General features: G+C 45.1%; 1 protein-coding gene across 1 annotated transcript in view; it reads left to right on the forward strand.

Moving 5' to 3' along the window:
- vipr1b (vasoactive intestinal peptide receptor 1b) overlaps positions 1-26,755 on the forward strand; it is a 209,113-nt gene that overhangs the window by 65,556 nt on the left and 116,802 nt on the right. Inside the window, exon 2 of the mRNA XM_071327928.1 lies at positions 1,291-1,391. Within this exon, the coding sequence (XP_071184029.1) occupies positions 1,291-1,391 (101 nt within the window). The remainder of the gene's footprint in view (positions 1-1,290; positions 1,392-26,755) is intronic.

Below are 26,755 nucleotides of genomic sequence, written 5' to 3' on the forward strand. Positions count from 1 at the left end.
TGTATCCTGTGTTCCCTAGGTAACCTCTACCTGTATCATGTGTTCCCTAGGTAACCTCTACCTGTATCCTGTGTTCCCTAGGTAATCTCTACCTGTATCCTGTGTTCCCCAGGTAACCTCTACCTGTATCCTGTGTTCCCTAGGTAACATCTACCTTTATCCTGTGTTCCCTAGGTAATCTCTGCCTGTATCCTGTGTTCCCTAGGTAACCTCTACCTGTATCCTGTGTTCCCTAGGTAACCTCTACCTGTATCCTGTGTTCCCTAGGTAACCTCTACCTGTATCCTGTGTTCCCTAGGTAACATCTACCTGTATCATGTGTTCTCTAGGTAACCTCTACCTGTATCCTGTGTTCCCTAGGTAACCTCTACCTGTATCCTGTGTTCCCTAGGTAACATCTACCTGTATCCTGTGTTCTCTAGGTAATCTCTACCTGTATCCTGTGTTCCCTAGGTAACCTCTACCTGTATCCTGTGTTCCCTAGGTAACATCTACCTGTATCATGTGTTCTCTAGGTAACCTCTACCTGTATCATGTGTTCCCTAGGTAACCTCTACCTGTATCCTGTGTTCCGTAGGTAATCTCTACCTGTATCCTGTGTTCCCTAGGTAACCTCTACCTGTATCCTATGTTCCCTAGGTAACCTCTACCTGTATCATGTGTTATCTAGGTAACCTCTACCTGTATCATGTGTTCCCTAGGTAACCTCTACCTGTATCCTGTGTTCCCTAGGTAACCTCTACCTGTATCCTGTGTTCCCTAGGTAACCTCTACCTGTATCCTGTGTTTCCTAGGTAACCTCTACCTGTATCATGTGTTATCTAGGTAACCTCTACCTGTATCATGTGTTCCCTAGGTAACCTCAACCTGTATCCTGTGTTCCCTAGTTAACCTCTACCTGTATCCTGTGTTCCCTAGGTAATCTCTACCTGTATCCTGTGTTCCCTAGGTAACCTCTACCTGTATCATGTGTTCCCTAGGTAACCTCTACCTGTATCCTGTGTTCCCTAGGTAACATCTACCTGTATCATGTGTTCTCTAGGTAACCTCTACCTGTATCCTGTGTTCCCTAGGTAACATTTACCTGTATCATGTGTTCTCTAGGTAATCTCTACCTGTATCCTGTGTTCCCTAGGTAACCTCTACCTGTATCATGTGTTCCCTAGGTAACCTCTACCTGTATCATGTGTTCCCTAGGTAACATTTACCTGTATCCTGTGTTCCCTAGGTAATCTCTACCTGTATCCTGTGTTCCCTAGGTAACCTCTACCTGTATCATGTGTTCCCTAGGTAACCTGTCCAAGACATGTACCTCAGAGGGTTGGACTGAAATGCACCCACTGGACATCGCCCTGAACTGTGGTTATAACGCCAACAACACTGGAGATGACGTGAGTACAGTTTCCCCCATGCCTCCTGTCTGCTTGTCTGGCACTTACTGAATAATGATGTTTGTCGGAATGTTATTGCTGAGCGCTTAGTGCCTTTTTGAGGTCAGTTCGATTTCATTGTTTGTTTGTTTTTTACATTAAACGCAATATGCATTATGTGAGTTGAATGCTGTTCCGGAGGGCTGAAGCATGCATGAGAGCACCAGCTGTTCCGGAAGACTGTGTTATCACGCTCTCTGCAGCCGATGTGAGTAAGACCTTTAAATAGGTCAACATTCACAAGGCCGCGGGGCCAGACGTATTACCAGGACGTGTACTCAGAGCATGCGTGGACCAACTGACAAGTGTCTTCACTGACATTTTCAACCTCTCCCTGATTGAGTCTGTAATACCTACATGTTTCAAGAAGACCACCATAGTACCTGTGCCCAAGAAAGCGAAGGTAACCGGGCGAAATGACTCACGTCAGTAGCCATAAAGTGCTTTGAAAGGCTGGCCATGGCGCACATCAACAGCATCACCCCGGAAACCCTAGGCCCACTCTAATTTGCATACCGCCCTAACAGATCCATAGATGACACAACCTCAATCGCACTCCACACTGCCCTTTCACACCTGGACAAATATGAACACCTATGTGAGAATGCTGTTCATTGACTACAGCTCAGAGTTCAACACCATAGTGCCCACAAAGCTCATCACCAAGCTAAGGACTCTGGGACTAAACACCTTTCTCTACAACTGGATCCTGGACTTCCTGACGGGCCGCCCCCAGGTGGTGATGGTAGGCAACAACACATCTGCCACGCTGATGCTCAACACTTAGGCCCCTCAGGGGTGCGTGCTTAGTCCCCTCCTGTACTCCCTGTTCACCCACCACTGCATGGCCATGCACGACTCCAACACCATCATTAAGTTTGCTGACGACACAACAGTGGTAGACCTGATCACCAACAACGATGAGACAGCCTATAGGGAGGAGAACAGAGACCTGGCAGTGTGGTGCCAGGACGACAACAACCTCTCTCTCAATGTGGGCAAGACTAAGGAGCTGATCGTAGACTACAGAAAAAGAAGGGCCGAACAGGCCCCCATTAACATCGACGGGGCAGTAGTGGAGCAGGCCCGAGAGTTTCAAGATCCTTGGTTTCCACATCACCAACAAACTAACATGGTCCGAACACACCAAGACAGTCGTGAAGAGGGCTCGACAACACCTTATCCCCTCAGGAGACTGAAAAGATTTGGCATGGGTCCCCAGATCCTCAAAAAGTGCTAAAGCTGCACCATCGAGAGCATCCTGACCGGTTGCATCACTGCCTGGTATGGCAACTGCTCGGCATCTGACCGTAAGGCGCTGCAGAGTGTATGTAGTGCGTACAGCCCAGTACATGATTGGGGCCAAGCTTCCTACCATCCAGGGCCTATATACTAGGTGGAAGGCCCAAAGAGGAAGTCCCCAAAAAATGTCAAAGATTCCAGTCACCCAAGTCATAGACTGGCAAGCGGTACTTGCCGCATGGCAAGCGGTACCGGAGCGCCAAGTCTACAACCAAAATTCTCCTTAACAGCTTCTACCCCCAAGCCATAAGACTGGTGAAAAATGTATCAAATGACCACCCGGACTATTTACATTGACACGGCCCCCTACCTTTGTTTTTACACTGTTGCTACTGGCTGTTTATTAGCTATGCATAGTCACTTTACCCCTATCAACATGTACAAAATAACTTGACTAACCTGTACCCATGCACATTGACTCGGTACCGGTAACCCCTGTAAATAGCCTCTGTATTGTTATTTTTATTGTGTTACTTTTTTTTTTTTTTACTTGACTTTATTTTGTCAATATTATCTTACTCTATCTTGAACTGCTTTGTTGGTTAAGAGCTTGTAGGTAAGCATTTCACAGTAAGGTCTACACCTGTCCTAGCAGGACAGAGTGAAGAGACTATAGATGACTGTTATCAAGCTGGACAGAGTGAAGAGACTATAAATGACTGTTATCAAGCTGGACAGGGAGAAGATACTGTAATTGACTGTTATACTCAGTTATGAGTGAGGAGACTGTAAATGTAGGTCCATTATAATTTCTACACAGTTTTGATTCTTTGGTTTAAGTAATTTCAGTATTGATTGAGATCGTTTTCCCCCCCGAAAAAAATAATGAACATATATTGGATTGAATGGACTCCAAGGCCAGATGTTTCACACGTGATTCATAGACTGTCTCCAGGATACAGAAACACTCTGAATAACACACAGAACTAAAGTGTACTGAACCAGAAACACAGAACCACAATGTTCCAGAATAATAGAGGACCACAGTGTTCCAGAACCACACACAATGTTCCAGAACGATAGAGAACCACAGTGTTCCAGAACGACAGAGAATCACAGTGTTCCAGAACCAGACACAGTGTTCCAGAACGATAGAGAACCACAGTGTTCCAGAACGACAGAGAACCACAGTGTTCCAGAATGATAGAGAACCACAGTGTTCCAGAACGACAGAGAACCACAGTGTTCCAGAACGACAGAGAACCACAGTGTTCCAGAATGACAGAGAACCACAGTGTTCCAGAACAACACACAGTGTTCCAGAACGATAGAGAACCAAAGTGTTCCAGAATGACAGAGAATCACAGTGTTCCAGAATGACAGAGAACCACAGTGTTCCAGAATGACAGAGAATCACAGTGTTCCAGAACCACACACAGTGTTCCAGAACGATAGAGAACCATAGTGTTCCAGAATGACAGATAACCACAGTGTTCCAGAACCACACACAGTGTTCCAGAACGATAGAGAACCACAGTGTTCCAGAATGACAGAGAACCACAGTGTTCCAGAATGACAGAGAATCACAGTGTTCCAGAATGACAGATAACCACAGTGTTCCAGAACCACACACAGTGTTCCAGAACGATAGAGAACCACAGTGTTCCAGAATGACAGAGAACCACAGTGTTCCAGAATGACAGAGAATCACAGTGTTCCAGAACCACACACAGTGTTCCAGAACGATAGACAACCACAGTGTTCCAGAATGACAGAGAACCACAGTGTTCCAGAATGACAGATAACCAAAGTGTTCCAGAATGATAAAGAACCACAGTGTTCCAGAAAAAACACACAGTGTTCCAGAACGATAGAGAACCACAGTGTTCCAGAACGACAGAGAAACAAACTGTGTTCCAGAACGACAGAGAACCACAGTGTTCCAGAACGACAGAGAACCACAGTGTTCCAGAATGACAGAGAACCACAGTGTTCCAGAACCACACACAGTGTTCCAGAACGATAGAGAACCAAAGTGTTCCAGAATGACAGAGAATCACAGTGTTCCAGAATGACAGAGAACCACAGTGTTCCAGAACCACACACAGTGTTGCAGAACGATAGACAACCACAGTGTTCCAGAATGACAGATAACCACAGTGTTCCAGAATGATAAAGAACCACAGTGTTCCAGAACCACACACAGTGTTCCAGAACGATAGAGAACCACAGTGTTCCAGAACGATAGAGAACCACAGTGTTCCAGAATGACAGAGAACCACAGTGTTCCAGAACCACACACAGTGTTCCAGAATGACAGAGAACCACAGTGTTCCAGAATGATAGAGAACCACCGTTTTCCAGAATGACAGAGAATCACAGTGTTCCAGAACCACACACAGTGTTCCAGAACGATAGAGAACCACAGTGTTCCAGAATGACAGAGAACCACAGTGTTCCAGAATGACAGATAGCCACAGTGTTCCAGAACCACACACAGTGTTCCAGAATGATAGAGAACCACAGTGTTCCAGAACGACAGAGAACCACAGTGTTCCAGAACGACAGAGAACCACAGTGTTCCAGAATGACAGAGAACCACAGTGTTCCAGAACAACACACAGTGTTCCAGAACGATAGAGAACCAAAGTGTTCCAGAATGACAGAGAATCACAGTGTTCCAGAATGACAGAGAACCACAGTGTTCCAGAATGACAGAGAATCACAGTGTTCCAGAACCACACACAGTGTTCCAGAACGATAGAGAACCATAGTGTTCCAGAATGACAGATAACCACAGTGTTCCAGAACCACACACAGTGTTCCAGAACGATAGAGAACCACAGTGTTCCAGAATGACAGAGAACCACAGTGTTCCAGAATGACAGAGAATCACAGTGTTCCAGAATGACAGATAACCACAGTGTTCCAGAGCCACACACAGTGTTCCAGAACGATAGAGAACCACAGTGTTCCAGAATGACAGAGAACCACAGTGTTCCAGAATGACAGAGAATCACAGTGTTCCAGAACCACACACAGTGTTCCAGAACGATAGACAACCACAGTGTTCCAGAATGACAGAGAACCACAGTGTTCCAGAATGACAGATAACCAAAGTGTTCCAGAATGATAAAGAACCACAGTGTTCCAGAAAAAACACACAGTGTTCCAGAACGATAGAGAACCACAGTGTTCCAGAACGACAGAGAAACAAACTGTGTTCCAGAACGACAGAGAACCACAGTGTTCCAGAACGACAGAGAACCACAGTGTTCCAGAATGACAGAGAACCACAGTGTTCCAGAACCACACACAGTGTTCCAGAACGATAGAGAACCAAAGTGTTCCAGAATGACAGAGAATCACAGTGTTCCAGAATGACAGAGAACCACAGTGTTCCAGAACCACACATAGTGTTGCAGAACGATAGACAACCACAGTGTTCCAGAATGACAGATAACCACAGTGTTCCAGAATGATAAAGAACCACAGTGTTCCAGAACCACACACAGTGTTCCAGAACGATAGAGAACCACAGTGTTCCAGAACGATAGAGAACCACAGTGTTCCAGAATGACAGAGAACCACAGTGTTCCAGAACCACACACAGTGTTCCAGAATGACAGAGAACCACAGTGTTCCAGAACGATAGAGAACCACCGTTTTCCAGAATGACAGAGAACCACAGTGTTCCAGAACGACAGAGAACCACAGTGTTCCAGAACGACAGAGAACCACAGTGTTCCAGAATGACAGAGAACCACAGTGTTCCAGAACGATAGACAACCACAGTGTTCCAGAACGATAGACAACCACAGTGTTCCAGAACGATAGAGAACTACAGTGTTCCAGAATGACAGAGAACCACAGTGTTCCAGAATGACAGAGAATCACAGTGTTCCAGAATGACAGAGAACCACAGTGTTCCAGAATGACAGAGAACCACAGTGTTCCAGAATGACAGAGAATCACAGTGTTCCAGAATGACAGAGAACCACAGTGTTCCAGAACGACAGAGAACCACAGTGTTCCAGAACGACAGAGAACCACAGTGTTCCAGAATGACAGAGAACCACAGTGTTCCAGAACGATAGACAACCACAGTGTTCCAGAACGATAGACAACCACAGTGTTCCAGAACGATAGAGAACTACAGTGTTCCAGAACCACACACAGTGTTCCAGAATGACAGAGAACCACAGTGTTCCAGAATGACAGAGAACCACAGTGTTCCAGAATGACAGAGAACCACAGTGTTCCAGAATGACAGAGAATCACAATGTTCCAGAATGACAGAGAACAACAGTGTTCCAGAATGACAGAGAACCACAGTGTTCCAGAATGACAGAGAACCACAGTGTTCCAGAATGACAGAGAATCACAGTGTTCCAGAACGATAGAGAACCACAGTGTTCCAGAATGATAGAGAACCACAGTGTTCCAGAACCACACACAGTGTTCCAGAACGATAGAGAACCACAGTGTTCCAGAATGACAGAGAACCACAGTGTCCCAGAACGATAGAGAACCATATTGTTCCAGAATGATAGAGAACCACAGTGTCCCAGAACGATAGAGAACCATAGTGTTCCAGAATGATAGAGAATCACAGTGTTCCAGAACCACACACAGTGTTCCAGAACGATAGACAACCACAGTGTTCCAGAATGACAGAGAACCACAGTGTTCCAGAACCACACACAGTGTTCCAGAACGATAGAGAACCACAGTTTTCCAGAATGACAGATAACCACAGTGTTCCAGAACCACAAACAGTGTTCCAGAGTGACAGAGAACCACAGTGTTCCAGAACCACACACAGTGTTCCAGAATGACAGAGAACCACAGTGTTCCAGAATGACAGAGAACCACAGTGTTCCAGAATGACAGAGAACCACAGTGTTCCAGAATGACAGAGAACCACAGTGTTCCAGAATGACAGAGAATCACAGTGTTCCAGAACCACACACAGTGTTCCAGAACGATAGAGAACCACAGTGTTCCAGAATGACAGAGAACCACAGTGTTCCAGAACGATAGACAACCACAGTGTTCCAGAATGACAGAGAACCACAGTGTTCCAGAACCACACACAGTGTTCCAGAACGATAGAGAACCACAGTTTTCCAGAATGACAGAGAACCACAGTGTTCCAGAACCACACACAGTGTTCCAGAACGATAGAGAACCACAGTTTTCCAGAACGATAGAGAACCACAGTTTTCCAGAATGACAGAGAATCACAGTGTTCCAGAACCACACACAGTGTTCCAGAATGACAGAGAACCACAGTGCTCCAGAACCAAACGCAGTGTTCCAGAATGACAGAGAACCACAGTGTTCCAGAACCAAACACAGTGTTCCAGAATGACAGAGAACCACAGTGTTCCAGAACCACACACAGTGTTCCAGAATGACAGAGAACCACAGTGTTCCAGAACCACACACAGTGTTCCAGAATGACAGAGAACCACAGTGCTCCAGAACCACACACAGTGTTCCAGAATGACAGAGAACCACAGTGTTCCAGAATGACAGAGAACCACAGTGTTCCAGAATGACAGAGAATCACAGTTTTCCAGAACCACACACAGTGTTCCAGAACGATAGAGAACCACAGTGTTCCAGAAGGACAGAGAACCACAGCTTTCCAGATTGACAGAGAACCACAGTGTTCCAGAACCACACACAGTGTTCCAGAATGACAGAGAACCACAATGTTCCAGAATGACAGAGAACCACAGTGTTCCAGAACCACACACAGTGTTCCAGAATGACAGATAACCAAAGTGTTCCAGAACGACAGAGAACCACAGTGTTCCAGAATGACAGAGAACCACATTGTTCCAGAATGACAGAGAACCACATTGTTCCAGAATGACAGAGAACCACAGTGTTCCAGAATGATGGAGTACCACAGTGTTCCAGAAGGACAGAGAACCACATTGTTCCAGAATGACAGAGAACCACAGTGTTCCAGAATGACAGAGAACCACATTGTTCCAGAATGACAGATAACCACAATGTTCCAGAATGTTAAAGAACCACAGTGTTCCAGAATGACAGAGAACCACATTGTTCCAGAATGACAGAGAACCACAGTGTTCCAGAATGACAGAGAACCACAGTGTTCCAGAATGACAGAGAACCACAGTGTTCCAGAACGATAGACAACCACAGTGTTCCAGAACGATAGACAACCACAGTGTTCCAGAACGATAGAGAACTACAGTGTTCCAGAACCACACACAGTGTTCCAGAATGACAGAGAACCACAGTGTTCCAGAATGACAGAGAACCACAGTGTTCCAGAATGACAGAGAACCACAGTGTTCCAGAATGACAGATAACCACAGTGTTCCAGAATGACAGAGAATCACAATGTTCCAGAATGACAGAGAACCACAGTGTTCCAGAATGACAGAGAACCACAGTGTTCCAGAATGACAGAGAATCACAATGTTCCAGAATGACAGAGAACAACAGTGTTCCAGAATGACAGAGAACCACAGTGTTCCAGAATGACAGAGAACCACAGTGTTCCAGAATGACAGAGAATCACAGTGTTCCAGAACGATAGAGAACCACAGTGTTCCAGAATGATAAAGAACCACAGTGTTCCAGAATGACAGAGAACCACAGTGTTCCAGAATGACAGAGAACCACAGTGTTCCAGAATGACAGAGAACCACAGTGTTCCAGAATGACATAGAACCACAGTGTTCCAGAACAACACACAGTGTTCCAGAATGTTAGAGAACCACAGTGTTTCAGAACCACACACCGTGCTCCAGAATGACAGAGAACCACATTGTTCCAGAATGACAGAGAACCACAGTGTTCCAGAACCACACACAGTGTTCCAGAATGATAAATAACCACAGTGTTCCAGAATGACAGAGAACCACAGTGTTCCAGAATGACAGAGAACCACAGTGTTCCAGAACCACACACAGTGTTCCAGAATGACATAGAACCACAGTGTTCCAGAATGACAGAGAATCACAGCTTTCCAGATTGACAGAGAACCACAGTGTTCCAGAACCACAGTGTTCCAGAATGACAGAGAATCACAGTGTTGAAGAACGATAGAGAACCACAGTGTTCCAGAATGATAGAGAACCACAGTGTTCCAGAACCACACACAGTGTTCCAGAACGACAGAGAACCACGGTGTTCCAGAACGATAGAGAACCACAGTTTTCCAGAACGATAGAGAACCACAGTTTTCCAGAACGATAGAGAACCACAGTTTTCCAGAATGACAGAGAATCACAGTGTTCCAGAACCACACACAGTGTTCCAGAATGACAGAGAACCACAGTGCTCCAGAACCAAACACAGTGTTCCAGAATGACAGAGAACCACAGTGTTCCAGAACCACACACAGTGTTCCAGAATGACAGAGAACCACAGTGTTCCAGAACCACACACAGTGTTCCAGAATGACAGAGAACCACAGTGTTCCAGAACCACACACAGTGTTCCAGAATGACAGAGAACCACAGTGCTCCAGAACCACACACAGTGTTCCAGAATGACAGAGAATCACAGTATTCCAGAATGACAGAGAACCACAGTGTTCCAGAATGACAGAGAACCACAGTGTTCCAGAACCACACACAGTGTTCCAGAATGACAGAGAACCACATTGTTCCAGAATGACAGAGAACCACAGTGTCCAAGAACCATACACAGTGTTCCAGAATTATAAAGAACCACAGTGTTCCAGAATGACAGAGAACCACAGTGTTCCAGAATGACAGAGAACCACAGTGTTCCAGAATGACAGAGAACCACAGTGTTCCAGAATGACAGAGATCCACAGTGCTCCAGAACCACACACAGTGTTCCAGAATGACAGAGAACCACAGTGTTCCAGAATGACAGAGAACCACAGTGTTCCAGAATGACAGAGAATCACAGTTTTCCAGAACCACACACAGTGTTCCAGAATGATAGAGAACCACAGTGTTCCAGAAGGACAGAGAACCACAGCTTTCCAGATTGACAGAGAACCACAGTGTTCCAGAACCACACACAGTGTTCCAGAATGACAGAGAACCACAATGTTCCAGAATGACAGAGAACCACTGTGTTCCAGAACCACACACAGTGTTCCAGAATGACAGATAACCAAAGTGTTCCAGAACGACAGAGACCCACAGTGTTCCAGAATGACAGAGAACCACATTGTTCCAGAATGACAGAGAACCACATTGTTCCAGAATGACAGAGAACCACAGTGTTCCAGAATGACGGAGAACCACAGTGTTCCAGAAGGACAGAGAACCACATTGTTCCAGAATGACAGAGAACCACAGTGTTCCAGAATGACAGAGAACCACATTGTTCCAGAATGACAGATAACCACAATGTTCCAGAATGTTAAAGAACCACAGTGTTCCAGAATGACAGAGAACCACATTGTTCCAGAATGACAGAGAACCACAGTGTTCCAGAATGACAGAGAACCACAGTGTTCCAGAATGACAGAGAACCACATTTTTCCAGAATGACAGATAACCACAGTGTTCCAGAATGATAAAGAACCACAGTGTTCCAGAATGACAGAGAACCACAGTGTTCCAGAATGACAGAGAACCACAGTGTTCCAGAATGACAGAGAACCACAGTATTCCAGAATGACAGAGAACCACAGTGTTCCAGAATGACAGAGAACCACAGTGTTCCAGAACCACACACAGTGTTCCAGAATGACAGAGAACCACAGTGTTCCAGAATGACAGAGAACCACAGTGTTCAAGAACCACACACAGTGTTCCAGAATTATAAAGAACCACAGTGTTCCAGAATGACAGAGAACCACAGTGTTCCAGAATGACAGAGAACCACCGTGTTCCAGAATGACAGAGAACCACAGTGTTCCAGAATGACAGAGAACCACAGTGTTCCAGAACAACACACAGTGTTCCAGAATGTTAGAAAACCACAGTGTTCCAGAACCACACACTGTGTTCCAGAATGACAGAGAACCACAGTGTTCCAGAATGACAGATAACCACAGTGTTCCAGAATGATAAAGAACCACAGTGTTCCAGAATGACAGAGAACCACAGTGTTCCAGAATGACAGAGAACCACAGTGTTCCAGAATGACAGAGAACCACAGTGTTCCAGAACAACACACAGTGTTCCAGAATGTTAGAGAACCACAGTGTTTCAGAACCACACACCGTGTTCCAGAATGACAGAGAACCACATTGTTCTAGAATGACAGAGAACCACAGTGTTCCAGAACCACACACAGTGTTCCAGAATGATAAATAACCACAGTGTTCCAGAATGACAGAGAACCACAGTGTTCCAGAATGACAGAGAACCACAGTGTTCCAGAACCACACACAGTGTTCCAGAATGACATAGAACCACAGTGTTCCAGAATGACAGAGAATCACAGCTTTCCAGATTGACAGAGAACCACAGTGTTCCAGAACCACAGTGTTCCAGAATGACAGAGAATCACAGTGTTGAAGAACGATAGAGAACCACAGTGTTCCAGAATGATAGAGAACCACAGTGTTCCAGAACCACACACAGTGTTCCAGAACGATAGAGAACCACAGTGTTCCAGAACGATAGAGAACCACAGTTTTCCAGAACGATAGAGAACCACAGTTTTCCAGAACGATAGAGAACCACAGTTTTCCAGAATGACAGAGAATCACAGTGTTCCAGAACCACACACAGTGTTCCAGAATGACAGAGAACCACAGTGCTCCAGAACCAAACACAGTGTTCCAGAATGACAGAGAACCACAGTGTTCCAGAACCACACACAGTGTTCCAGAATGACAGAGAACCACAGTGTTCCAGAATGATAAAGAACCACAGTGTTCCAGAATGACAGAGAACCACAGTGTTCCAGAATGACAGAGAACCACAGTGTTCCAGAATGACAGAGAACCACAGTATTCCAGAATGACAGAGAACCACAGTGTTCCAGAATGACAGAGAACCACAGTGTTCCAGAACCACACACAGTGTTCCAGAATGACAGAGAACCACAGTGTTCCAGAATGACAGAGAACCACAGTGTTCAAGAACCACACACAGTGTTCCAGAATTATAAAGAACCACAGTGTTCCAGAATGACAGAGAACCACAGTGTTCCAGAATGACAGAGAACCACCGTGTTCCAGAATGACAGAGAACCACAGTGTTCCAGAATGACAGAGAACCACAGTGTTCCAGAACAACACACAGTGTTCCAGAATGTTAGAAAACCACAGTGTTCCAGAACCACACACTGTGTTCCAGAATGACAGAGAACCACAGTGTTCCAGAATGACAGATAACCACAGTGTTCCAGAATGATAAAGAACCACAGTGTTCCAGAATGACAGAGAACCACAGTGTTCCAGAATGACAGAGAACCACAGTGTTCCAGAATGACAGAGAACCACAGTGTTCCAGAACAACACACAGTGTTCCAGAATGTTAGAGAACCACAGTGTTTCAGAACCACACACCGTGTTCCAGAATGACAGAGAACCACATTGTTCTAGAATGACAGAGAACCACAGTGTTCCAGAACAACACACAGTGTTCCAGAATGATAAATAACCACAGTGTTCCAGAATGACAGAGAACCACAGTGTTCCAGAATGACAGAGAACCACAGTGTTCCAGAACCACACACAGTGTTCCAGAATGACATAGAACCACAGTGTTCCAGAATGACAGAGAATCACAGCTTTCCAGATTGACAGAGAACCACAGTGTTCCAGAACCACAGTGTTCCAGAATGACAGAGAATCACAGTGTTGAAGAACGATAGAGAACCACAGTGTTCCAGAATGATAGAGAACCACAGTGTTCCAGAACCACACACAGTGTTCCAGAACGATAGAGAACCACAGTGTTCCAGAACGATAGAGAACCACAGTTTTCCAGAACGATAGAGAACCACAGTTTTCCAGAACGATAGAGAACCACAGTTTTCCAGAATGACAGAGAATCACAGTGTTCCAGAACCACACACAGTGTTCCAGAATGACAGAGAACCACAGTGCTCCAGAACCAAACACAGTGTTCCAGAATGACAGAGAACCACAGTGTTCCAGAACCACACACAGTGTTCCAGAATGACAGAGAACCACAGTGTTCCAGAACCACACACAGTGTTCCAGAATGACAGAGAACCACAGTGTTCCAGAACCACACACAGTGTTCCAGAATGACAGAGAACCACAGTGCTCCAGAACCACACACAGTGTTCCAGAATGACAGAGAATCACAGTATTCCAGAATGACAGAGAACCACAGTGTTCCAGAATGACAGAGAACCACAGTGTTCCAGAACCACACACAGTGTTCCAGAATGACAGAGAACCACATTGTTCCAGAATGACAGAGAACCACAGTGTTCCAGAACAACACACAGTGTTCCAGAATGTTAGAAAACCACAGTGTTCCAGAACCACACACTGTGTTCCAGAATGACAGAGAACCACCTTGTTCCAGAATGACAGATAACCACAGTGTTCCAGAATGATAAAGAACCACAGTGTTCCAGAATGACAGAGAACCACAGTGTTCCAGAATGACAGAGAACCACAGTGTTCCAGAATGACAGAGAACCACAGTGTTCCAGAATGACAGAGAACCACAGTGTTCCAGAACAACACACAGTGTTCCAGAATGTTAGAGAACCACAGTGTTTCAGAACCACACACTGTGTTCCAGAATGACAGAAAACCACAGTGTTCCAGAATGATAAATAACCACAGTGTTCCAGAATGACATAGAACCACAGTGTTCCAGAATGACAGAGAATCCCAGTTTTCCAGAACCACACACAGTGTTCCAAAACGATAGAGAACCACAGTGTTCCAGAATGACAGAGAACCACAGCTTTCCATATTGACAGAGAACCACAGTGTTCCAGAACCACAGTGTTCCAGAATGACAGAGAACCACAGTGTTCCAGAATGACAGAGAACCACATTTTTCCAGAATGACAGATAACCACAGTGTTCCAGAATGATAAAGAACCACAGTGTTCCAGAATGACAGAGAACCACAGTGTTCCAGAATGACAGAGAACCACAGTGTTCAAGAACCACACACAGTGTTCCAGAATTATAAAGAACCACAGTGTTCCAGAATGACAGAGAACCACAGTGTTCCAGAATGACAGAGAACCACAGTGTTCCAGAATGACAGAGAACCACAGTGTTCCAGAATGACAGAGAACCACAGTGTTCCAGAACAACACACAGTGTTCCAGAATGTTAGAAAACCACAGTGTTCCAGAACCACACACTGTGTTCCAGAATGACAGAGAACCACAGTGTTCCAGAATGACAGATAACCACAGTGTTCCAGAATGATAAAGAACCACAGTGTTCCAGAATGACAGAGAACCACAGTGTTCCAGAATGACAGAGAACCACAGTGTTCCAGAATGACAGAGAACCACAGTGTTCCAGAACAACACACAGTGTTCCAGAATGTTAGAGAACCACAGTGTTTCAGAACCACACACCGTGTTCCAGAATGACAGAGAACCACATTGTTCCAGAATGACAGAGAACCACAGTGTTCCAGAACCACACACAGTGTTCCAGAATGATAAATAACCACAGTGTTCCAGAATGACAGAGAACCACAGTGTTCCAGAATGACAGAGAACCACAGTGTTCCAGAACCACACACAGTGTTCCAGAATGACATAGAACCACAGTGTTCCAGAATGACAGAGAATCACAGCTTTCCAGATTGACAGAGAACCACAGTGTTCCAGAACCACAGTGTTCCAGAATGACAGAGAATCACAGTGTTGAAGAACGATAGAGAACCACAGTGTTCCAGAATGATAGAGAACCACAGTGTTCCAGAACCACACACAGTGTTCCAGAACGATAGAGAACCACAGTGTTCCAGGACGATAGAGAACCACAGTTTTCCAGAACGATAGAGAACCACAGTTTTCCAGAACGATAGAGAACCACAGTTTTCCAGAATGACAGAGAATCACAGTGTTCCAGAACCACACACAGTGTTCCAGAATGACAGAGAACCACAGTGCTCCAGAACCAAACACAGTGTTCCAGAATGACAGAGAACCACAGTGTTCCAGAACCACACACAGTGTTCCAGAATGACAGAGAACCACAGTGTTCCAGAACCACACACAGTGTTCCAGAATGACAGAGAACCACAGTGTTCCAGAACCACACACAGTGTTCCAGAATGACAGAGAACCACAGTGCTCCAGAACCACACACAGTGTTCCAGAATGACAGAGAATCACAGTATTCCAGAATGACAGAGAACCACAGTGTTCCAGAATGACAGAGAACCACAGTGTTCCAGAACCACACACAGTGTTCCAGAATGACAGAGAACCACATTGTTCCAGAATGACAGAGAACCACAGTGTTCCAGAACAACACACAGTGTTCCAGAATGTTAGAAAACCACAGTGTTCCAGAACCACACACTGTGTTCCAGAATGACAGAGAACCACCTTGTTCCAGAATGACAGATAACCACAGTGTTCCAGAATGATAAAGAACCACAGTGTTCCAGAATGACAGAGAACCACAGTGTTCCAGAATGACAGAGAACCACAGTGTTCCAGAATGACAGAGAACCACAGTGTTCCAGAATGACAGAGAACCACAGTGTTCCAGAACAACACACAGTGTTCCAGAATGTTAGAGAACCACAGTGTTTCAGAACCACACACTGTGTTCCAGAATGACAGAAAACCACAGTGTTCCAGAATGATAAATAACCACAGTGTTCCAGAATGACATAGAACCACAGTGTTCCAGAATGACAGAGAATCCCAGTTTTCCAGAACCACACACAGTGTTCCAGAACGATAGAGAACCACAGTGTTCCAGAATGACAGAGAACCACAGCTTTCCATATTGACAGAGAACCACAGTGTTCCAGAACCACAGTGTTCCAGAATGACAGAGAACCACAGTGTTCCAGAACCACACACAGTGTTCCAGAATGACAGAGAACCACAGTGTTCCAGAATGACAGATAACCACAGTGTTCCAGAATGATAAAGAACCACAGTGTTCCAGAATGACAGAGAACCACATTGTTCCAGAGTGACAGAGAACCACAGTGTTCCAGAATGACAGAGAACCACATTGTTCCAGAATGACAGATAACCACAGTGTTCCAGAATGATAAAGAACCACAGTGTTCCAGAATGACAGATAACCACAGTGTTCCAGAAGTACACACAGTGTTCCAGAATGACAGAAAACCACATTGTTCCAGAATGACAGAGAACCACAGTGTTCCAGAATGACAGAGAACCACATTGTTCCAGAATGACAGAGAACCACAGTTTTCCAGAATGTTAGAGAACTAAAGTGTTCCAGAATGACAGAGAACCACCGTGTTCCAGAATGTTAGAGAACCACAGTGTTCCAGAATGATAGAGAATCACAGTGTTCCAGAATGACAGAGAACCACATTGTTCCAGAATGACAGATAACCACATTGTTCCAGAATGATAAAGAACCACAGTGTTCCAGAATGACAGATAACCACAGTGTTCCAGAAGTACACACAGTGTTCCAGAATGACAGAAAACCACATTGTTCCAGAATGACAGAGAACCACAGTGTTCCAGAATGTTAGAGAACTACAGTGTTCCAGAATGACAGAGAACCACCGTGTTCCAGAATGTTAGAGAACCACAGTGTTCCAGAATGACAGAAAACCACATTGTTCCAGAATGACAGAGAACCACATTGTTCCAGAATGACAGAGAACCACAGTTTTCCAGAATGTTAGAGAACTACAGTGTTCCAGAATGACAGAGAACCACAGTGTTCCAGAATGATAGAGAACCACAGTGTTCCAGAATGATAGAGAACCACAGTGTTCCAGAACTTACATACATTCCCTGTCGCTCATAAAAATTAGATGTGTCTCATATGTTCAATGTGGCTCATATGTTCACTCTGTCATACATTCAATGTGGCTCATACATTCCCTCTGTCATACATTCACTATGGCTCATACATTCTCCTATGAGGTCATCTGGCTCATGGGCACAACAGTCTTATCAGTGAAGTGAATGTCCTCTATATGGTGTTAAAAGCTTTCTCAGTGGGGGCTCGGCTACGCTCCACTACTTTCCGCTCTCTCTACCCCCCCCCCCCCCCCCCCCAGCTCTCAGCTCATCCAACCATCATCCAATCATCATCATTAGTATTCAAGATAACTGAGTCCAGGGGGATCTGGCTGTGGCCGACTTTAAAAGGAATTTGATGTCGGGGCCTGAAGTGTGTGACACCTCTTTCGGTTAGAGATGTAGCTCTCTTAACCTCCAACCACCCATTAGAAACGTCAGAAACCACCTTGGAGACGAAGCTGAAACAACTTTGGAAGATACTGAAAGGAAAATAATGCTGGAGAAGAAGAGTCTTAGTACTGTGAGGGTAGTAGTAGAGTGGTAGTACTGTGAGGGTAGTAGTAGAGGGTTAGTACTGGGAGGGTAGTAGTAGTAGAGTGGTAGTACTGGGAGGGTAGTAGTATTAGAGTGGTAGTACTGGGAGGGTAGTAGTATTAGAGTGGTAGTACTGGGAGGGTAGTAGAATTAGAGTGGTAGTACTGGGAGGGTAGTAGTATTAGAGTGGTAGTACTGGGAGGGTAGTAGTATTAGAGTGGTAGTACTGGGAGGGTAGTAGTATTAGAGTGGTAGTAATGGGAGGGTAGTAGTATTAGAGTGGTAGTACTGGGAGGGTAGTAGTATTAGAGTGGTAGTACTGGGAGGGTAGTAGTATTAGAGTGGTAGTACTGGGAGGGTAGTAGTAGTAGAGTGGTAGTACTGGGAGGGTAGTAGTATTAGAGTGGTAGTACTGGGAGGGTAGTAGTAGTAGAGTGGTAGTACTGGGAGGGTAGTAGTATTAGAGTGGTAGTACTGGGAGGGTAGTAGTATTAGAGTGGTAGTACTGGGAGGGTAGTAGTAGTAGAGTGGTAGTACTGGGAGGGTAGTAGTATTAGAGTGGTAGTACTGGGAGGGTAGTAGTAGTAGAGGGTTAGTACTGTGAGGGTAGTAGTAGTAGAGTGGTAGTACTGGGAGGGTAGTAGTAGTAGAGTGTTAGTACTGGGATGATAGTAGTAGTAGAGTGTTTGTACTGTGAGGGTAGTAGTAGAGTGTTAGTACTGGGAGGGTAGTAGTAGAGTGGTAGTACTGGGAGGGTAATAGTACATTGGTAGTGATGGGAGGGTAGTAGTAGAGTGGTAGTACTGGGAGGGTAGTAGTAGAGTATTAGTACTGGGAGGTTAGTAGTGGAGTATTAGTACTGGGAAGGTGGTAGTTGAGTGGTAGTACTGGGAGGGTAGTATTAGAGTATTAGTAATGGGAGGGTAGTAGTATTAGAGTGGTAGTACTGGGAGGGTAGTAGTATTAGAGTGGTAGTACTGGGAGGGTAGTAGTATTAGAGTGGTAGTACTCTACTACTACCCTCCCAGTACTAACACTCTACTACTACCCTCCCAGTACTACCACTCTAATACTACTACCCTCCCAGTACTACCACTCTAATTCTACTACCCTCCCATTACTACCACTCTACTACCATTACCCTCCCAGTACTACCACTCTACTTCCACCCTCCCAGTACTACCATTCTAATACTACTACCCTCCCAGTACTACCACTCTACTACTACCCTCCCAGTACTACCACTCTAATACTACTACCCTCCCAGTACTACCACTCTAATACTACTACCTTCCCAGTACTACCACTCTACTTCCACCCTCCCATTACTACCACTCTACTACTACCCTCCCATTACTACCACTCTACTACCTGTACCCTCCCAGTACTACCACTCTAATACTACTACCCTCCCAGTACTACCACTCTAATACTACTACCCTCCCATTACTACCACTCTAATACTACTACCCTCCCAGTACGACCACTCTACTACTACCCTCCCAGTACTACCACTCTACTACTACCCTCCCATTACTACCACTCTACTACTACCCTCCCATTACTACCACTCTAATACTACTACCCTCCCAGTACTACCACTCTACTACTACCCTCCCAGTACTACCACTCTACTTCCACCCTCCCATTACTACCACTCTACTACTACCCTCCCAGTACTAACACTCTACTACTACCCTCCCAGTACTAACACTCTACTTCCACCCTCCCATTACTACCACTCTACTACTACCCTCCCATTACTACCACTCTACTACCTGTACCCTCCCAGTACTACCACTCTACTACTACCCTCCCATTACTACCACTCTACTACCTGTACCCTCCCAGTACTACCACTCTACTACTACCCTCCCAGTACTACCACTCTACTACTACCCTCCCAGTACTACCACTCTACTTCCACCCTCCCATTACTACCACTCTACTACTACCCTCCCAGTACTAACACTCTACTACTACCCTCCCAGTACTAACACTCTACTTCCACCCTCCCATTACTACCACTCTACTACTACCCTCCCATTACTACCACTCTACTACCTGTACCCTCCCAGTACTACCACTCTACTACTACCCTCCCATTACTACCACTCTACTACCTGTACCCTCCCAGTACTACCACTCTACTACTACCCTCCCATTACTACCACTCTACTACCTGTACCCTCCCAGTACTACCACTCTACTACTACCCTCCCAGTACTACCACTCTACTACTACCCTCCCAGTACTACCACTCTACTTCCACCCTCCCATTACTACCACTCTACTACTACCCTCCCAGTACTAACACTCTACTTCCACCCTCCCATTACTACCACTCTACTACTACCCTCCCAGTACTAACACTCTACTACTACCCTCCCATTACTACCACTCTAATACTACTACCCTCCCAGTACTACCACTCTACTACTACCCTCCCAGTACTACCACTCTACTTCCACCCTCCCATTACTACCACTCTACTACTACCCTCCCAGTACTAACACTCTACTACTACCCTCCCAGTACTAACACTCTACTTCCACCCTCCCATTACTACCACTCTACTACTACCCTCCCATTACTACCACTCTACTACCTGTACCCTCCCAGTACTACCACTCTACTACTACCCTCCCATTACTACCACTCTACTACCTGTACCCTCCCAGTACTACCACTCTACTACTACCCTCCCAGTACTACCACTCTACTACTACCCTCCCAGTACTACCACTCTACTTCCACCCTCCCATTACTACCACTCTACTACTACCCTCCCAGTACTAACACTCTACTACTACCCTCCCAGTACTAACACTCTACTTCCACCCTCCCATTACTACCACTCTACTACTACCCTCCCATTACTACCACTCTACTACCTGTACCCTCCCAGTACTACCACTCTACTACTACCCTCCCATTACTACCACTCTACTACCTGTACCCTCCCAGTACTACCACTCTACTACTACCCTCCCATTACTACCACTCTACTACCTGTACCCTCCCAGTACTACCACTCTACTACTACCCTCCCAGTACTACCACTCTACTACTACCCTCCCAGTACTACCACTCTACTTCCACCCTCCCATTACTACCACTCTACTACTACCCTCCCAGTACTAACACTCTACTACTACCCTCCCAGTACTAACACTCTACTTCCACCCTCCCATTACTACCACTCTACTCCTACCCTCCCATTACTACCACTCTACTACCTGTACCCTCCCAGTACTACCACTCTACTACTACCCTCCCATTACTACCACTCTACTACCTGTACCCTCCCAGTACTACCACTCTACTACTACCCTCCCAGTACTACCACTCTACTACTACCCTCCCAGTACTACCACTCTACTTCCACCCTCCCATTACTACCACTCTACTACTACCCTCCCAGTACTAACACTCTACTACTACCCTCCCAGTACTACCACTCTACTACTACCCTCCCAGTACTAACACTCTACTACTACCCTCCCAGTACTAACACTCTACTTCCACCCTCCCATTACTACCACTCTACTACTACCCTCCCATTACTACCACTCTACTACTACCCTCCCAGTACTAACACTCTACTATTACCCTCCCAGTACTAACACTCTACTACTACCCTCCCAGTACTACCACTCTAATACTACTACCCTCCCAGTACTACCACTCTACTACTACCCTCCCAGTACTAACACTCTACTACTACCCTCCCAGTACTACCTCCCTAATACTACTACCCTCCCAGTACTACCACTCTACTACTACCCTCCCATTACTACCACTCTACTACCTGTACCCTCCCAGTACTAACACTCTACTACCACCCTCCCAGTACTAACACTCTACTACTTAAAGTTAAAAATCTCCAGCTTCAGAGATTTTTGCAATTCGTTCCAGGCATTGGCAGCAGAGAACTGGAAGGAAAGGCGGCCAAAGCAGGTGTTGGCTTTGGTGATGACCAGTGAGATATACCTGATGGAGCTCGTGCTACGGTTGGGTGTTGCTATGGTGACCAGTGAGCTGAGATAAGGCGGGGCTTTACCTAGCAAAGGCTTATAGATGTCCTGGAGACAGTGGGTTTGGCAACGAGTATGAAGCGGGGGCCAGCCAACGAGAGCATACAGGTTGCAGTGGTGGGTAGTATATGGGGCTTTGGTGACAAAACGGATGGCACTGTGATAGACTACATCCAATTTGCTGAGTAGAGTGTTGGAGGCTATTTTGTAAATGACATCGCCGAAGTTGAGGATCGGTAGGATGGTCAGTTTTACGAGGGTGTGTTTGGCGGAATGAGTGAAGGAGGCTTTGTTGTGAAATAGAAAGCCGATTCTATATTTAATTTTGGATTGGAGATGCTTAATGTGAGTCTGGAAAGAGATTTTACAGTCTAACCAGACACCTAGGTATTTGCAGTTGTCCACATATTCTAAGTCAGAACCGTCCAGAGTAGTGATGCTATAAAATAAGAGTAATATTTTGGAAAGACACCAAGAGACACCAATACTATTTCCACACTATTCATATATACATTTTCATATTGTTATATCCAGTACAGTTAAATTAGAGCTTTAGAAAGAAGAGAGGCTCTGTGATACATCATGGGTTTAAATCTAAACCTGTTTTACCTGAGTAACCTACAGTACCAGTCTATACATACCTGAGTAACCTACAGTACCAGTCTATACATACCTGAGTAACCTACAGTACCAGTCTATACATACCTGAGTAACCTACAGTACCAGTCTATACCTACCTGTGTAACCTACAGTACCAGTCTATACATACCTGAGTAACCTACAGTACCAGTCTATACATACCTGAGTAACCTACAGTACCAGTCTATACATAACTGAGTAACCTACAGTACCAGTCTATACATAACTGAGTAACCTACAGTACCAGTCTATACCTACCTGAGTAACCTACAGTACCAGTCTATACATACCTGAGTACTCTACAGTACCAGTCTATACATAACTGAGTAACCTACAGTACCAGTCTATACATACCTGAGTAACCTACAGTACCAGTCTATACATAACTGAGTAACCTACAGTACCAGTCTATACATACCTGAGTAACCTACAGTACCAGTCTATACATACCTGAGTAACCTACAGTACCAGTCTATACCTACCTGAGTAACCTACAGTACCAGTCTATACATACCTGAGTAACCTACAGTACCAGTCTATACATAACTGAGTAACCTACAGTACCAGTCTATACATACCTGAGTAACCTACAGTACCAGTCTATACATACCTGAGTGACCTACAGTACCAGTCTATACATACCTGAGTAACCTACAGTACCAGTATATACATACCTGAGTAACCTACAGTACCAGTCTATACATAACTGAGTAACCTACAGTACCAGTCTATACATACCTGAGTAACCTACAGTACCAGTCTATACCTACCTGAGTAACCTACAGTACCAGTCTATACATACCTGAGTAACCTACAGTACCAGTCTATACATACCTGAGTAACCTACAGTACCAGTCTATACCTACCTGAGTAACCTACAGTACCAGTCTATACATAACTGAGTAACCTAGAGTACCAGTCTATACCTACCTGAGTAACCTACAGTACCAGTCTATACATACCTGAGTAACCTACAGTACCAGTCTATACATACCTGAGTAACCTACAGTACCAGTCTATACATACCTGAGTAACCTACAGTACCAGTCTATACCTACCTGAGTAACCTACAGTACCAGTCTATACATACCTGAGTAACCTACAGTACCAGTCTATACATACCTGAGTAACCTACAGTACCAGTCTATACATACCTGAGTAAACTACAGTACCAGTCTATACATACCTGAGTAACCTAGAGTACCAGTCTATACCTACCTGAGTAACCTACAGTACCAGTCTATACATAACTGAGTAACCTACAGTACCAGTCTATACATACCTGAGTAACCTAGAGTACCAGTCTATACATAACTGAGTAACCTACAGTACCAGTCTATACCTACCTGAGTAACCTACAGTTACTCTGATAACAGATCATTCCAAACGTATGTGAACGTTTGGCAGCTGCTTCTTTAACCCTGAACTTGGCAAAGTGTGAGTTTGGGAAGACTACTGTTACCGATCTCGGAGAAGAGGTCGGCCATGGACAGGTGCGCCCTGTTGATGCCAAGGTCTTGGCTATAACTGCATTCCCCGCACCTACCACCAGACGAGAGCTACGCCGCTTTTTAGCGATAGTTTAGGGATGGTTTAGGGATGGTTTAGGGATGGTTGGCTACTACCATAGTTTCTGTAAAAACTTATCTGTGGTAGTTGCTCCATTGACTGATTTGCTCAGTCCGGCAAGATCGTTTGAGCGGTCCCCTGATTGTAAGGTAGCTTTTGATACTGCTAAAGCACTCTTGTGTAATACCCCTGTACTTGCTGCTCCGGATTTTGAACAACCGTTTAAACTTGAGGTAGATGCTAGTGCCAGAGGTGCTGGTGCTGTTCTACTGCAGCAGGACAAGAGTGGAGTGGATCATCCCGTTTGTTATTTTTCACAGAAATGTAACAAATGTCAGGCTAACTGTGCAACCATCGAACAAGAAGCTCTGCTTTGTTGGTATCTCTACCATACTTTGAAGTATATATTGGTTCCAGTGCCCTACCAGTGATCGTATATACTGATCATAACCCCTTAGTGTTTCTCCACCGGATGTACAACCAGAACCAGCGCCTTATGCGTTGGCCGCTTATTGTGCAGAATTATAATTTGTAGATCCGCCACAAAAAGGGTTCTGATAATGTAGTAGCAGATGCTTTGTCTCGTGTGTAAAAAAAAGAAGATGATTTTTGTATGTTTCGTAAGGTTGCCTTTGTTTGTTGATCTTGTTGGTCTTCATACTTTGTAAATACTTTGGTAGCAATCCTTATAGGGTTGCTCTTTTAAGGGTCGGAGTGTTATCCAATCAGAAGACAAAGGGATTCGTAACAGACACATTAAATCTGTTTTTGGTTTGGGTTCCGCGAAGGAGGAGGTGTTCAGTCCCAGGGTCCTTACCCTAGTGATGTGATTGGTGGGAAGCTTAAATGTAGTCAATGAAAATGCAATCATAATGGCTCGCATTCGGCGACAGCCCTAGGACTCAGGAGTGTATCTCTTTTGCCTGTATGACTAAACACTAAACACTCTGTCCAACTCCTTGCTAAACACGCTGTCCATCAACTCCTGGCTAAACACTCTGTCCATCAACTCCTGGCTAAACACTCTGTCCATCAACTCCTGGCTAAACACTCTGTCCATCAACTCCTGGCTAAACACTCTGTCCATCAACTCCTGGCTAAACACTCTGTCCATCAACTCCTGGCTAAACACTCTGTCCATCTACTCCTGGCTAAACACGCTGTCCATCAACTCCTGGCTAAACACTCTGTCCATCAACTCCTGGCTAAACACACTGTCCATCAACTCCTGGCTAAACACTCTGTCCATCAACTCCTGGCTAAACACTCTGTCCATCAACTCCTGGCTAAACACTCTGTCCATCAACTCCTGGCTAAACACACTGTCCATCTACTCCTGGCTAAACACGCTGTCCATCAACTCCTGGCTAAACACTCTGTCCATCAACTCCTGGCTAAACACACTGTCCATCAACTCCAGGCTAAACACTCTGTCCATCAACTCCTGGCTAAACTTTCTGTCACTGACAAAACACATGCCTGCAATCCTTGGATTCTAGCGCAGCAGGAGCTCATGTACAGTGGGGCAAAAAAGTATTTAGTCATCCACAAATTGTGCAAGTTCTCCCACTTAAAAAGATGAGAGAGGCCTGTAATTTTCATCATAGGTACACTTCAACTATGACAGACAAAATGAGAAAAAAAATCAAGAAAATCACATTGTAGGATTTTTTATGAATTTATTTGCAAATTATGGCGGAAAATAAGTATTTGGTCACCTACAAACAAGCAAGATTTCTGGCTCTCACAGACCTGTAACTTCTTCTTTAAGAGGCTCCTCTGTCCTCCACTCGTTACCTGTATTAATGGCACCTGTTTGAACTTGTTATCAGTATAAAAGACACCTGTCCACAACCTCAAACAGTCACACTCCAAACTCCACTATGGCCAAGACCAAAGAGCTGTCAAAGGACACCAGAAACAAAATTGTAGACCTGCACCAGGCTGGGAAGACTGAATCTGCAATAGGTAAGGAGCTTGGTTTGAAGAAATCAACTGTGGGAGCAATTATTAGGAAATGGAAGACATACAAGACCACTGATAATCTCCCTCGATCTGGGGCTCCACGCAAGATCTCACCCCGTGGAGTCAAAATGATCACAAGAACGGTGAGCAAAAATCCCAGAACCACAAGGGGGGACCTAGTGAATGACCTGCAGAGAGCTGGGACCCAAGTAACAAAGCCTACCATCAGTAACACACTACGCCGCCAGGGACTCAAATCCTGCAGTGCCAGATGTGTCCCCCTGCTTAAGCCAGTACATGTCCAGGCCCGTCTGAAGTTTGGTAGAGAGCATTTAGATGATCCAGAAGAAGATTGGGAGAATGTCATATGGTCAGATGAAACCAAAATATAACTTTTTGGTAAAAACTCAAATCGTCGTG

The sequence above is a fragment of the Salvelinus alpinus genome, chromosome 10, assembly GCF_045679555.1.
Source record: "Salvelinus alpinus chromosome 10, SLU_Salpinus.1, whole genome shotgun sequence".
Classification (NCBI taxonomy): domain Eukaryota; kingdom Metazoa; phylum Chordata; class Actinopteri; order Salmoniformes; family Salmonidae; genus Salvelinus; species Salvelinus alpinus.